The following is a 13,670-nucleotide window of genomic DNA, read 5'->3' as shown; positions in this document are numbered from 1 at the left end:
TCTTGTACTGACTGGCTATGAGCCATTCCATTAAAAAAGACCCTAGCTGACCATTTAATATTATGAATCTTGATCACTATTAAAATTAGATTAATTGACAAAAGGGTACGCAGATAGTTTTTGTTCTGGCATAAACTCTCAAAACGATCAAATCTCTCTATGTATCTGACCTTAACTGCTCTCACAAGACCTCAAGCCAGTGCATGCAAAAACAAATATTGGTACAGAGAAAGCCCAACATTTACCTTCGAATTCCAGCTAATTCACTCTTCTTCTTTCCGCTTAGGTCTATTTAAATATTTTTAATCCCAGAAAAATAATTAGTCGACTGTGAATACAAACTTCTGTTGACACTTGAAGGTTCTAACATCTGTAGCCTGTATTTCACTCAGAGTGAACTACACTCCTACTAACCACTGGTTGACAGCTGTGTACTCTGCTAATGAGGTACACATTGCTAACCATTCTGTTTTATTGCATGTCAATTATTTAAAGAAACTGTAAATCACAGGCACAACTGAACCAGAGTTGCCAATGTCTTAACCTGCAGATAAGAGTACACATAGAGTTGCACGTGTTTTTCAGTATGGACAGGCCATGTCTCATGTGACATCTCAAAACCTCCAGACTTTCCACACTGAGCTGCAGAGGCTGCACTAGCACTCATTCATGATAGGCTGCAGGTGCTGGAGTTTAGATAGTGATGATGAACCCTAAATTATAACTAGCAACACGGCCATCATGGCCAAAGTTTTTGCAAAGACAAATAAAACAGCATTGTAATTGTTCCCAGTAAAGCCATGTCTGAAATTTTAAATCAAAATCTTGCACACAGTTCATGTAAGTGTAGGCCAATTTTAATTATTTAAATCAATTACTTGAGCAACTGTGGATTGGAATAAAAATATTGGAATAAAAATACATTGGTTAGATGCATTGCTTTTGGTTTTATTTAGCAGTGTCACTTCTGTTTGAGAGCTGAGACATTTCCTTTTGGCCCAGACATGAACTGAAAAACTTGAGTATAAGGCATAGCTATGACAGCTACGGCCACCGATATTTGCAATGTCAAGTATTACAATTACACAGATTAATCAAACCGTAATTGGAATGTCTTGATTACAAGTTTAATTTATAAGTGCTTTATGGTGTTACATTAAAGTGCATAGTACATTACCATTACAAAAAGTCTCCCACTTCTATAGAAACCTGTTGCAGATTTTCACACCATACTTTGGATCCGCCAATTTTGATTTAAGTATAAGGTTAAAGGGTGAAGAATGAAAATGAGACAGATAAAAGTTGTTTTGTGAAAAAGACAGCATGACATTTTTAAAACTAATAAATGAATATTGCTGATACTTTTGCTCAAGTTTGAAAATGTCTGTGCTGACTTTTCCTACAGTTGTTTATTAGTATCATTTAAAAAAAAACGAGGCTTGTCAAAACTGATTTTCTGCAGCACCTAATTCTGAAAACTGCAGCACCTAATCTGAAAAGTAAAAATCCACATTTCTACAATGTGCTCTACATTACATTTAAATTAATTATAAAAAATTACAAGGCCTGTGTAAACAGCCTAGTGGGCTTTGCCTTTGTCCAAATTGTGTTTTGTTTGTGATGATATAATGCATACATTGCTGATATGGGCTGAACTATTTTGAAAAATAATTACACAACATTGATGAATAATATGAATAAGCTGCCAGATTTCTGAAAAAAAGAGTGATATATTTGAAGAATCTCATTCATCACAGAGCATGTTTTGTAAATTTCTAAACTACATAAGGTATTATAATTAGGCAAAAACTTTTAGTCTAGTGGCGGACAACATTTCTTGAAGGTGCACAGTGTGACTTTTTGGTTCTGGGTTCCTCCCTGGTTTTATAACTCAAAAATATCAAGAAAACCAGCCATTCTAACTGTGAGTGGGGTCGCCTCTCCACAGATCTGACCTGTAACGTGGTTGGAAGATGGAAATATTTAATACCATACTGTGAAACATTTTAAAAAACAATAACATCTCCATGGAGAAAAGTATTTGACAGGCCCTCCACCAGAAAAGTTACACATTGCACTTTTTAAAATGATAGTACTTTTACGATTTGAATTTTGTGATTATTGAAATTATAATTTCAATTTGTTATTCAAGCCTCACTCATTTCTCCAAATTGTCTTTTGGTTACTGCTGTATTGGTTCGCAGTGATCAGTCCCCCAGCATCAGTCCCCTGCTGTGCTGTCCAAACATGTCCAGACGAGACACTCCCCTACATCACACTCTAATCCGGCCATGCTCCAGGCTGTAAGCGCCTCTCCCAAGGGACAGTGCCTCTTTTTGGAGATAAAATGGATTCACTCTGGCCTAAATTGCTACTAGCTTTGGGCCAGTGGTGTCAAACTCACTTTCACTGATAGCTGCAACAGAACAAGTGAATCGGATCTAGAACAAAGATATTCAGTGCTCTGTCTGATTGAGCTGCTTGCTTATAGCCAAACTACATACTATTTGCAAAACATTAACTCAATTGTGGGTGTTCAACATGATGTTAAATAATAGGTTACATAGTTGGAGATCATTACATTTTACAAGCACAAAGGAAAGCCTCTAATTAGCACTGGGGTAAGCAGTTTCAGAGCTAAGAAGATACAATTTCACCCTCAATCAGGAAGTATGTGTGACACATAAGACGTTTTGACTTGAGGTTTTTTTTTGACTTCAAGGGGTAAATTCACATTCATTTTTCAACACTATAGCGCTTTTCCACCTTCAGGCACACAATTCACTTCAAAGCGCTTTACAACAAGGAACCACTCACCCATTCACACACAGCATTCACACCACCTGGGCTGTGGCCCACACAATCAGATCACTGGAATCAACCTGTGACCTGTGATGTTTATGTCAAGAGCTGGATTCGAACCGCCGCCACCTTTCAGATCAGTGGGCGAATGTTCTACCAACTGAGCGACTGCTGCCCTTGATCACAAACATTCTAGAGTGCCACAGAGCAGATGTTTTCACCCCACCTTATATATATATTTATTTTATATATATATTATTTATTAATATATTATTATATTTATATTTTTTTTACAATAGCTTAAAAAAAATGTGAAAAGTTATTGAAACTCAAATATTAATTGATATTAAAACGAGTATTGAAGCTAGATACTTGTTTAAGCAAGTATCGATACTGGAAAAAAAAAAAAAATTCATAACTGGATATAAAAAATGTGACCTTTCTAGAACACTTAGAAAGGTCACATTTGAGTTGAGTTGAGAGTTTAATCAGAACAAGTGTAAGACCACACACAATAAACAAATAGTATTTCTTTAAAAAAGAGCTTTTAGAATTATAATTTGGGCGTCAAAATTGGTATCAAGTATCAAGTGTTTTTTTAGTATTCTTTAGTATTGACATAGAGTTTGAAATGTTAGTATTGTGACAACACTAATTCAAACACATCATAGTTCAAATGTGAAAGGACTAAGTTTGTGAATCCAATTCTCAACAACTGAGGTTCAACTTCTGTGGTTCATATAAGTTTGGAGGCCTCTGTCATCAGAAATTATGACCAATTATGTCCAAGAATGTAAGAGAACGCAATCTGCAATGAAACGTTCTTCACATGAGAAACTATTTTAATTATTAATTGATGTTTTGGACACCCAACAATAACAAAGACACCACAATCAGGAAGTTGTAGCCCTTATAGCTCCTTCTGTACAAACAAAAGTCCAACTTTTATTATGTTTTGTCTATTGTATCATTATATATATATATGTACCCTCTAAACTGTAAAACAGTTCACTCATCAGCAATCACTAACATAACAAACTGAAATTTGAAAGAAATTTGGATTGGACACACAATATGCTAGTAGTCTGTCTCACAGTCAGAGGTCACGTTTAGTCCCGATTTAGTAATGTGTAATTTTCTGCATTTTTATACAGATGCATGCCCAAGCTATGTCCTGAATTTAGCCTAAGTAGTAGCAACAACAGTAGTAGCAGCAGTAGTTTCATACAGTGCAAGTCACATTCACAGGACCGAAATTAATCTTTCCCGAATATCTTTAGAATGATCTTGAGCTGAATCAGAATAAGTATAAAACTGCATAGACTAGTATACACATGGATCCTTATGGAACATATCTGGATGACTGAGGGATTACATACAGTAGATATAAAGCCACGTGGTAATATGAAAGAAAGTATGATGACATAATGTTGAAAATGCCATTCAACTGTCTACATAAAGTGTTTTTTATCATCATTGTGGTATTGAAATTGGTATTGAGTATCGAATCTATTCCTTAATATCAAAATCAAGGTTGAAATTTTTGTATTGTGACGACACTAATCACTAGAACATCACTTTTAGCAGTTTATCCCAAGACAACGTATCTCACAATAGGCTATGCTATGCAGAAACTAGAGTCTTAAAGCAGTCTTTCCGGTCTTGTTCTTAATCAAATAGGATACACTAGAAAATTAAACAACTGGAGGGCATGACGTCCAACAAAATTATCTAAGGAGGCCTATGACAGTTTAAAGAAGCGTAGATCAGCAACAGTCCTTACACAGTCAGCAACCATTCACTTCAGCTAACTACCCATAATGCTAGGGTTCACAGCGAGAAATTATGGTGTAATTACAACGCAGTGCAAATCCAAGAAGAAACCAGGGGAAGGTTGAAATCTAGCTAAAAGAACATCCAGCCAATAATGTTACTGGGGAAAACTACAGTCGTTACAGCTGTTGGCAACCTTAATATAACCCCACACTTTCTTCTTGACAAAGGCCAAACAGCTATGTCAGGGTGATTGTGGTGAAATGCAACACTGGTATGTCCAAACACAGAGGCTGCACTGTACAGACACAACACAATACATGGCTGATACAAATCCATGCACTTGTGACCCATATCCCTGTTGCTTATGGAAATGTTATGAGTAAAGAAGCAGTTTAACTTATTTAACTATAATAATCTATGACCTTTCCCAACAAAACCAAAATTTGTAGATTATAAGATTAATAATGCAGTGGCAAAGGTTATGATGTTCTGCATTATATTTCTCCTATACATTTAGGGGATTCATTTATTATGTGTGAGTCAAACTACATAATAATAGGCTAGGCTATAAATCGTAACTAAAGTTAATTGTTAAACAGTAGGTACCAAGTCATAAACGAACTTTAAGCAAATATGCCATGCCACATCCTCAATTTAATCTTGGTGTGTAGCCTACGGTGATTATTGCCGTCTGCATATAGCCGATGGAGCATACAACAATCAAAACAGGCTGCTCCAGCAAGTAACACAGGAAATTTCAAGAGAGTATTGAAGTTAGTGGATACAAACTTCGGTTCTGAATAACCACGTAGTCCAGAATAAAGTATATGCCGTGAGTCATAGGATACAGAGTTGTGTTGAATNCAAAAATCTATTATTTAATTCTTCACAGTTGACAACAAATTGATGTGTGCTGCTCAGAAAATCTTGGCTGTTCACATAGCTCCTTATTAAATAAATTTATTAATTTCTATGCAGGCCAAAAGTCTGCAATATGACAAAAAAAAATCTTTTTTTTCCCCTCCTCCTATTTAACAATCCAGATATTTTGATTCAGTTTTATTTTGTCTCATTAAAACAATAAAAATAGCAATGAACATAAATTTTGCCAGTGCCACTTAGTAAATGGTACATTTTCTGAACACCAAACCACATTCTTGTACTGACTGGCTATGAGCCATTCCATTAAAAAAGACCCTAGCTGACCATTTAATATTATGAATCTTGATCACTATTAAAATTAGATTAATTGACAAAAGGGTACGCAGATAGTTTTTGTTCTGGCATAAACTCTCAAAACGATCAAATCTCTCTATGTATCTGACCTTAACTGCTCTCACAAGACCTCAAGCCAGTGCATGCAAAAACAAATATTGGTACAGAGAAAGCCCAACATTTACCTTCGAATTCCAGCTAATTCACTCTTCTTCTTTCCGCTTAGGTCTATTTAAATATTTTTAATCCCAGAAAAATAATTAGTCGACTGTGAATACAAACTTCTGTTGACACTTGAAGGTTCTAACATCTGTAGCCTGTATTTCACTCAGAGTGAACTACACTCCTACTAACCACTGGTTGACAGCTGTGTACTCTGCTAATGAGGTACACATTGCTAACCATTCTGTTTTATTGCATGTCAATTATTTAAAGAAACTGTAAATCACAGGCACAACTGAACCAGAGTTGCCAATGTCTTAACCTGCAGATAAGAGTACACATAGAGTTGCACGTGTTTTTCAGTATGGACAGGCCATGTCTCATGTGACATCTCAAAACCTCCAGACTTTCCACACTGAGCTGCAGAGGCTGCACTAGCACTCATTCATGATAGGCTGCAGGTGCTGGAGTTTAGATAGTGATGATGAACCCTAAATTATAACTAGCAACACGGCCATCATGGCCAAAGTTTTTGCAAAGACAAATAAAACAGCATTGTAATTGTTCCCAGTAAAGCCATGTCTGAAATTTTAAATCAAAATCTTGCACACAGTTCATGTAAGTGTAGGCCAATTTTAATTATTTAAATCAATTACTTGAGCAACTGTGGATTGGAATAAAAATATTGGAATAAAAATACATTGGTTAGATGCATTGCTTTTGGTTTTATTTAGCAGTGTCACTTCTGTTTGAGAGCTGAGACATTTCCTTTTGGCCCAGACATGAACTGAAAAACTTGAGTATAAGGCATAGCTATGACAGCTACGGCCACCGATATTTGCAATGTCAAGTATTACAATTACACAGATTAATCAAACCGTAATTGGAATGTCTTGATTACAAGTTTAATTTATAAGTGCTTTATGGTGTTACATTAAAGTGCATAGTACATTACCATTACAAAAAGTCTCCCACTTCTATAGAAACCTGTTGCAGATTTTCACACCATACTTTGGATCCGCCAATTTTGATTTAAGTATAAGGTTAAAGGGTGAAGAATGAAAATGAGACAGATAAAAGTTGTTTTGTGAAAAAGACAGCATGACATTTTTAAAACTAATAAATGAATATTGCTGATACTTTTGCTCAAGTTTGAAAATGTCTGTGCTGACTTTTCCTACAGTTGTTTATTAGTATCATTTAAAAAAACGAGGCTTGTCAAACTGATTTTGGCGTTTTCTGCAGCACCTAATCTGAAAAGTAAAAATCCACATTTCTACAATGTGCTCTACATTACATTTAAATTAATTATAAAAAATTACAAGGCCTGTGTAAACAGCCTAGTGGGCTTTGCCTTTGTCCAAATTGTGTTTTGTTTGTGATGATATAATGCATACATTGCTGATATGGGCTGAACTATTTTGAAAAATAATTACACAACATTGATGAATAATATGAATAAGCTGCCAGATTTCTGAAAAAAAGAGTGATATATTTGAAGAATCTCATTCATCACAGAGCATGTTTTGTAAATTTCTAAACTACATAAGGTATTATAATTAGGCAAAAACTTTTAGTCTAGTGGCGGACAACATTTCTTGAAGGTGCACAGTGTGACTTTTTGGTTCTGGGTTCCTCCCTGGTTTTTATAACTCAAAAATATCAAGAAAACCAGCCATTCTAACTGTGAGTGGGGTCGCCTCTCCACAGATCTGACCTGTAACGTGGTTGGAAGATGGAAATATTTAATACCATACTGTGAAACATTTTAAAAAACAATAACATCTCCATGGAGAAAAGTATTTGACAGGCCCTCCACCAGAAAAGTTACACATTGCACTTTTAAAATGATAGTACTTTTACGATTTGAAGTTTGTGATTATTGAAATTATAATTTCAATTTGTTATTCAAGCCTCACTCATTTCTCCAAATTGTCTTTTGGTTACTGCTGTATTGGTTCGCAGTGATCAGTCCCCCAGCATCAGTCCCCTGCTGTGCTGTCCAAACATGTCCAGACGAGACACTCCCCTACATCACACTCTAATCCGGCCATGCTCCAGGCTGTAAGCGCCTCTCCCAAGGGACAGTGCCTCTTTTTGGAGATAAAATGGATTCACTCTGGCCTAAATTGCTACTAGCTTTGGGCCAGTGGTGTCAAACTCACTTTCACTGATAGCTGCAACAGAACAAGTGAATCGGATCTAGAACAAAGATATTCAGTGCTCTGTCTGATTGAGCTGCTTGCTTATAGCCAAACTACATACTATTTGCAAAACATTAACTCAATTGTGGGTGTTCAACATGATGTTAAATAATAGGTTACATAGTTGGAGATCATTACATTTTACAAGCACAAAGGAAAGCCTCTAATTAGCACTGGGGTAAGCAGTTTCAGAGCTAAGAAGATACAATTTCACCCTCAATCAGGAAGTATGTGTGACACATAAGACGTTAGGTTAATTTGACTTGAGGGTAAATGGTCACATTTTTCTATAGCGCTTTTCCACCTTCAAGGCACTCAAAGCGCTTTACAACAAGGAACCACTCACCCATTCACACACACATTCACACACACATTCACACACCAGTGTACGCAGACACTGTGGGCAAGGTGGGTTAAGTGTCTTGCCCAAGGACACAACGACAGCATTCATCTGTGGGAGCTGGAATCACACCAGCCAACCTGTGGGTCAGTTGATCTGACCACTCAACCTGTGATGTTTATGTCAAGAGCTGGATTCGAACCGCCAACCTTCAGATCAGTGGGCGAATGTTCTACCAACTGAGCGACTGCTGCCCTTGATCACAACATTCTAGAGTGCCACAGAGCAGATGTTTTCACCTGGTTTATATATATATATATATATATATATATATATATATATATATATATATTTTTTATTTTTATTTTTTTTTACAATAGCTTAAAAAAATGTGAAAAGTTATTGAAACTCAAATATTAATTGATATTAAAACGAGTATTGAAGCTAGATACTTGTTTAAGCAAGTATCGATACTGGAAAAAAAAAAAAATTCATAACTGGATATAAAAAATGTGACCTTTCTAGAACACTTAGAAAGGTCACATTTGAGTTGAGTTGAGTTTAATCAGAACAAGTGTAAGACCACACAATAAACAAATAGTATTTCTTTAAAAAAGAGCTTTTAGAATTATAATTTGGGCGTCAAAATTGGTATCAAGTATCAAGTGTTTTTTTAGTATTCTTTAGTATTGACATAGAGTTTGAAATGTTAGTATTGTGACAACACTAATTCAAACACATCATAGTTCAAATGTGAAAGGACTAAGTTTGTGAATCCAATTCTCAACAACTGAGGTTCAACTTCTGTGGTTCATAAGTTTGGAGGCCTCTGTCATCAGAAATTATGACCAATTATGTCCAAGAATGTAAAGAACGCAATCTGCAATGAAACGTTCTTCACATGAGAAACTATTTTAATTATTAATTGATGTTTTGGACACCCAACAATAACAAAGACACCACAATCAGGAAGTTGTAGCCCTTATAGCTCCTTCTGTACAAACAAAAGTCCAACTTTTATGAGTTTTGTCTATTGTATCATTATATGTACCCTCTAAACTGTAAAACAGTTCACTCATCAGCAATCACTAACATAACAAACTGAAATTTGAAAGAAATTTGGATTGGACACAATATGCTAGTAGTCTGTCTCACAGTCAGAGGTCACGTTTAGTCCCGATTTAGTAATGTGTAATTTTCTGCATTTTTATACAGATGCATGCCCAAGCTATGTCCTGAATTTAGCCTAAGTAGTAGCAACAGTAGTAGCAGCAGTAGTTTCATACAGTGCAAGTCACATTCACAGGACCGAAATTAATCTTTCCCGAATATCTTTAGAATGATCTTGAGCTGAATCAGAATAAGTATAAAACTGCATAGACTAGTATACACATGGATCCTTATGGAACATATCTGGATGACTGAGGGATTACATACAGTAGATATAAAGCCACGTGGTAATATGAAAGAAAGTATGATGACATAATGTTGAAAATGCCATTCAACTGTCTACATAAAGTGTTTTTTATCATCATTGTGGTATTGAAATTGGTATTGAGTATCGAATCTATTCCTTAATATCAAAATCAAGGTTGAAATTTTTGTATTGTGACGACACTAATCACTAGAACATCACTTTTAGCAGTTTATCCCAAGACAACGTATCTCACAATAGGCTATGCAGACTCTAGAGAAAGCAGTCTTTCCGGTCTTGTTCTTACTGTTAATCAAATAGGATACACTAGAAAATTAAACAACTGGAGGGCATGACGTCCAACAAAATTATCTAAGGAGGCCTATGACAGTTTAAAGAAGCGTAGATCAGCAACAGTCCTTACACAGTCAGCAACCATTCACTTCAGCTAACTACCCATAATGCTAGGGTTCACAGCGAGAAATTATGGTGTAATTACAACGCAGTGCAAATCCAAGAAGAAACCAGGGGAAGGTTGAAATCTAGCTAAAAGAACATCCAGCCAATAATGTTACTGGGGAAAACTACAGTCGTTACAGCTGTTGGCAACCTTAATATAACCCCACACTTTCTTCTTGACAAAGGCCAAACAGCTATGTCAGGGTGATTGTGGTGAAATGCAACACTGGTATGTCCAAACACAGAGGCTGCACTGTACAGACACAACACAATACATGGCTGATACAAATCCATGCACTTGTGACCCATATCCCTGTTGCTTATGGAAATGTTATGAGTAAAGAAGCAGTTTAACTTATTTAACTATAATAATCTATGACCTTTCCCAACAAAACCAAAATTTGTAGATTATAAGATTAATAATGCAGTGGCAAAGGTTATGATGTTCTGCATTATATTTCTCCTATACATTTAGGGGATTCATTTATTATGTGTGAGTCAAACTACATAATAATAGGCTAGGCTATAAATCGTAACTAAAGTTAATTGTTAAACAGTAGGTACCAAGTCATAAACGAACTTTAAGCAAATATGCCATGCCACATCCTCAATTTAATCTTGGTGTGTAGCCTACGGTGATTATTGCCGTCTGCATATAGCCGATGGAGCATACAACAATCAAAACAGGCTGCTCCAGCAAGTAACACAGGAAATTTCAAGAGAGTATTGAAGTTAGTGGATACAAACTTCGGTTCTGAATAACCACGTAGTCCAGAATAAAGTATATGCCGTGAGTCATAGGATACAGAGTTGTGTTGAATTTCATTGTCTCATTTCTTACATCAGGGGCTATTTATGCGTAATGTAAGAAGTGAGGCACCATCAATCAAGATTTTACCAAAATTATTTCTCATTGATATGTTACAACTAAGCCGAAAGAAACACTGTGCTGCTTAGCATAAAATTAGGTGGTTTCTGTGATTAAAATTAAAGCGTTACTTAGAGGGAGCGTGCCATACATTTCAAATTATGAAATTGATGAGGGATATTTGGCGTGACGTCCTCTTAATACACAGGCTAGCGCAGAGCTAGCGGTTAGCTGCGCTTCTGTTGAGGCACACCCTGCGTATTTTCCTAAAAGCACACAAGTCATTTTTACTAATTTACCTCTTTCTTGTCCTGCAGGCACTCCAGCACCGACAGATTATTATTCCAGGAATTCTTGGGGCAAAGCCGGGTCAGATCGTCCCTGCACACCGCCTCCTCAGCCAACTTCCAGCCGGTAGAGCGCCTCCGAGGCAGCGAGGCCCCGGCTCCCGGGCTCCTCTCCCCGGCTGCTGGGATAACAGCGGGCGGCACAGGGCCTCCCGGCGGATTCGGGGCGTTTTCGACATTAGCGTTAACTTTGTTGCTTTCGGCTCGGTTCGGATGCACACAGGAGAAGATGCACATCAAAAGCAGGAGCAGAGGAACACGTATACAGTCCGCCATCTTCACAGAGCCAGAGCCTGCCGCTGCATTCACGAGCTGTCGGAAAAATGGGATTCAGGAGGAGTTCCCTGGAGATGGCAGCGGGGCTCATGCATATTCATGAGCTGAGGTGCGTTTACTTACTTGCTTTATCCTGTTTTGTGTGTTTATGTCTCTGCTCGTGTGGTGCAAAAATTTCACCTGAAAACGAAATAGTTGAGCGGTGTCATTTTTAAAAAAAAAATTAGGAATCAGCAAATAAAAATCTAAAAAAAAAGAAAAAGGATAAGACAGGTGCACAGCAGAAAAAAAAATATTTTGTTCAAAATTCTTTTTCTCCATTAACTCGAGTTTGCATAATTGTCAATTCAGTAAATTTGTCTTTCTTCATGAAAAACAAATAAATTGCATGTGACCACAGAAATATGCCACCTAGGCCTATAATATCATTTTATATTAAAGTAGAATAATACAATTTCTGAGCACCTCTCTTTTACATTAATATGAATGTGCTTTATCTGATAATAACAAACATGTCAGATATCTGAAGAGCACACTAGGTGTGACTGGTATGCTATTGTCAGTGTGTCATTTGATCTGAGTAACCTCCTAAGCCAGAAAACCTGTCCTGCAGCCTATCATTGTCTATTGTGCTTCATCATTACATTGTTACAGAGTTATATTAAGAGACAAGTGTGGTGGTGAAGCTAGAAATAAATTATTAATAAAGAATAATAGCCTTTGATTCATAATTTATTAGTAATCTAAACTCATATTTGTCACAAGGCATGCAGTTTTTGATGCTATGAACTATGAACATAGATTGATGGATGATTTGAAGGTATGTAGTAGACGTTTAAAAGGTGTAGGCCTACTCTAACTATATAACTATATAATCCTATTCTTCAATTCCATTAAAGTCAATGTCAAAATCCAAGTAGTCACTAAAAGAAAGTAGCAGTGTAATTACAGTGTAGTACATAACAACATAATAAGTTGGTCTATTTGTAAAAAGGTTGAGTAAATGTATCTTGTAGTTCTGTAACTGTAGTTGGTTATACCAGATGTTACAGTGACCCATGGGATAAACCCTGGATGTGTTTGTACATGGTTGAGTTGAACAGAAGTTTACAGTTAATTCCTAAAGCAGAGACGTTTACTTTGAATTTAAAGAACAAACTCAAACATGGGTTGAATTCGCCTACTAGTATATGCTTAGGCTTTGGGCTCAGAGCAGTAATAATAAAGGGAACGTATACAGTGAGACTACACCGATTAATGTTTGGGCAATGGAGATGTCTTTGTAGACTTCAGAAATAACAGAAAAGAAGTCACTGGTAAATTTCTTGACACTATTAATTCAAATTTGTTTTATGTGAACTATTTAATTATTAAAGGGCCCAAAATTTTCTTGTCTATGTTTTAATGTTGTTTTGTCATCAAAAACGTACCCAGAGTTGTTTTGTTTCATTCACACATGTTTAACACACAAATACTGCATATTTAAGCATATATTTAGAGCTCCTCTTTCAAACAGAAAACACTGTTCCACCTTGTGATGTCATGTGGTAATGTCATGTCTACCCTTTCACTAGAATCATTTGGATAACTTCAGCTCTGGAATTTCTAATATGTACTGAACTAAAGGTAAAAAAACACAACTTTAGAAATAATAACATTCTCACTTAAAGCTCACAAGAGTCACTTGTATAATACAGGACCTTTAAACTTCTTTTAATCCAGCCAGTTCTGTAGAGAGACAAGTTCAGTTTCTTTTAATTTAACTTCATGACAGTCAAAAAAAAATAGAGATCACACTGGCACCGTT

General features: G+C 36.3%; 1 protein-coding gene across 1 annotated transcript in view; it reads right to left on the bottom strand.

The window, feature by feature from the left end:
• The window catches only part of glg1a (golgi glycoprotein 1a), a 62,973-nt gene extending 51,048 nt beyond the window's left edge, over positions 1-11,925 (bottom strand). Inside the window, exon 1 of the mRNA XM_020932119.2 lies at positions 11,540-11,925. Within this exon, the coding sequence (XP_020787778.1) occupies positions 11,540-11,863 (324 nt within the window). The 5' untranslated portion in view covers positions 11,864-11,925. The remainder of the gene's footprint in view (positions 1-11,539) is intronic.
• Between the last annotated feature and the right edge of the window lie 1,745 nt (positions 11,926-13,670).

Source organism: Boleophthalmus pectinirostris, unplaced genomic scaffold, assembly GCF_026225935.1.
Source record: "Boleophthalmus pectinirostris isolate CB_2022bp ecotype Guang Dong unplaced genomic scaffold, ASM2622593v1 HiC_scaffold_2, whole genome shotgun sequence".
Classification (NCBI taxonomy): Eukaryota; Metazoa; Chordata; class Actinopteri; order Gobiiformes; family Gobiidae; genus Boleophthalmus; species Boleophthalmus pectinirostris.
Note: the sequence above shows the minus strand (reverse complement) of the source record. Positions and strands in the feature narration are given on the sequence as shown.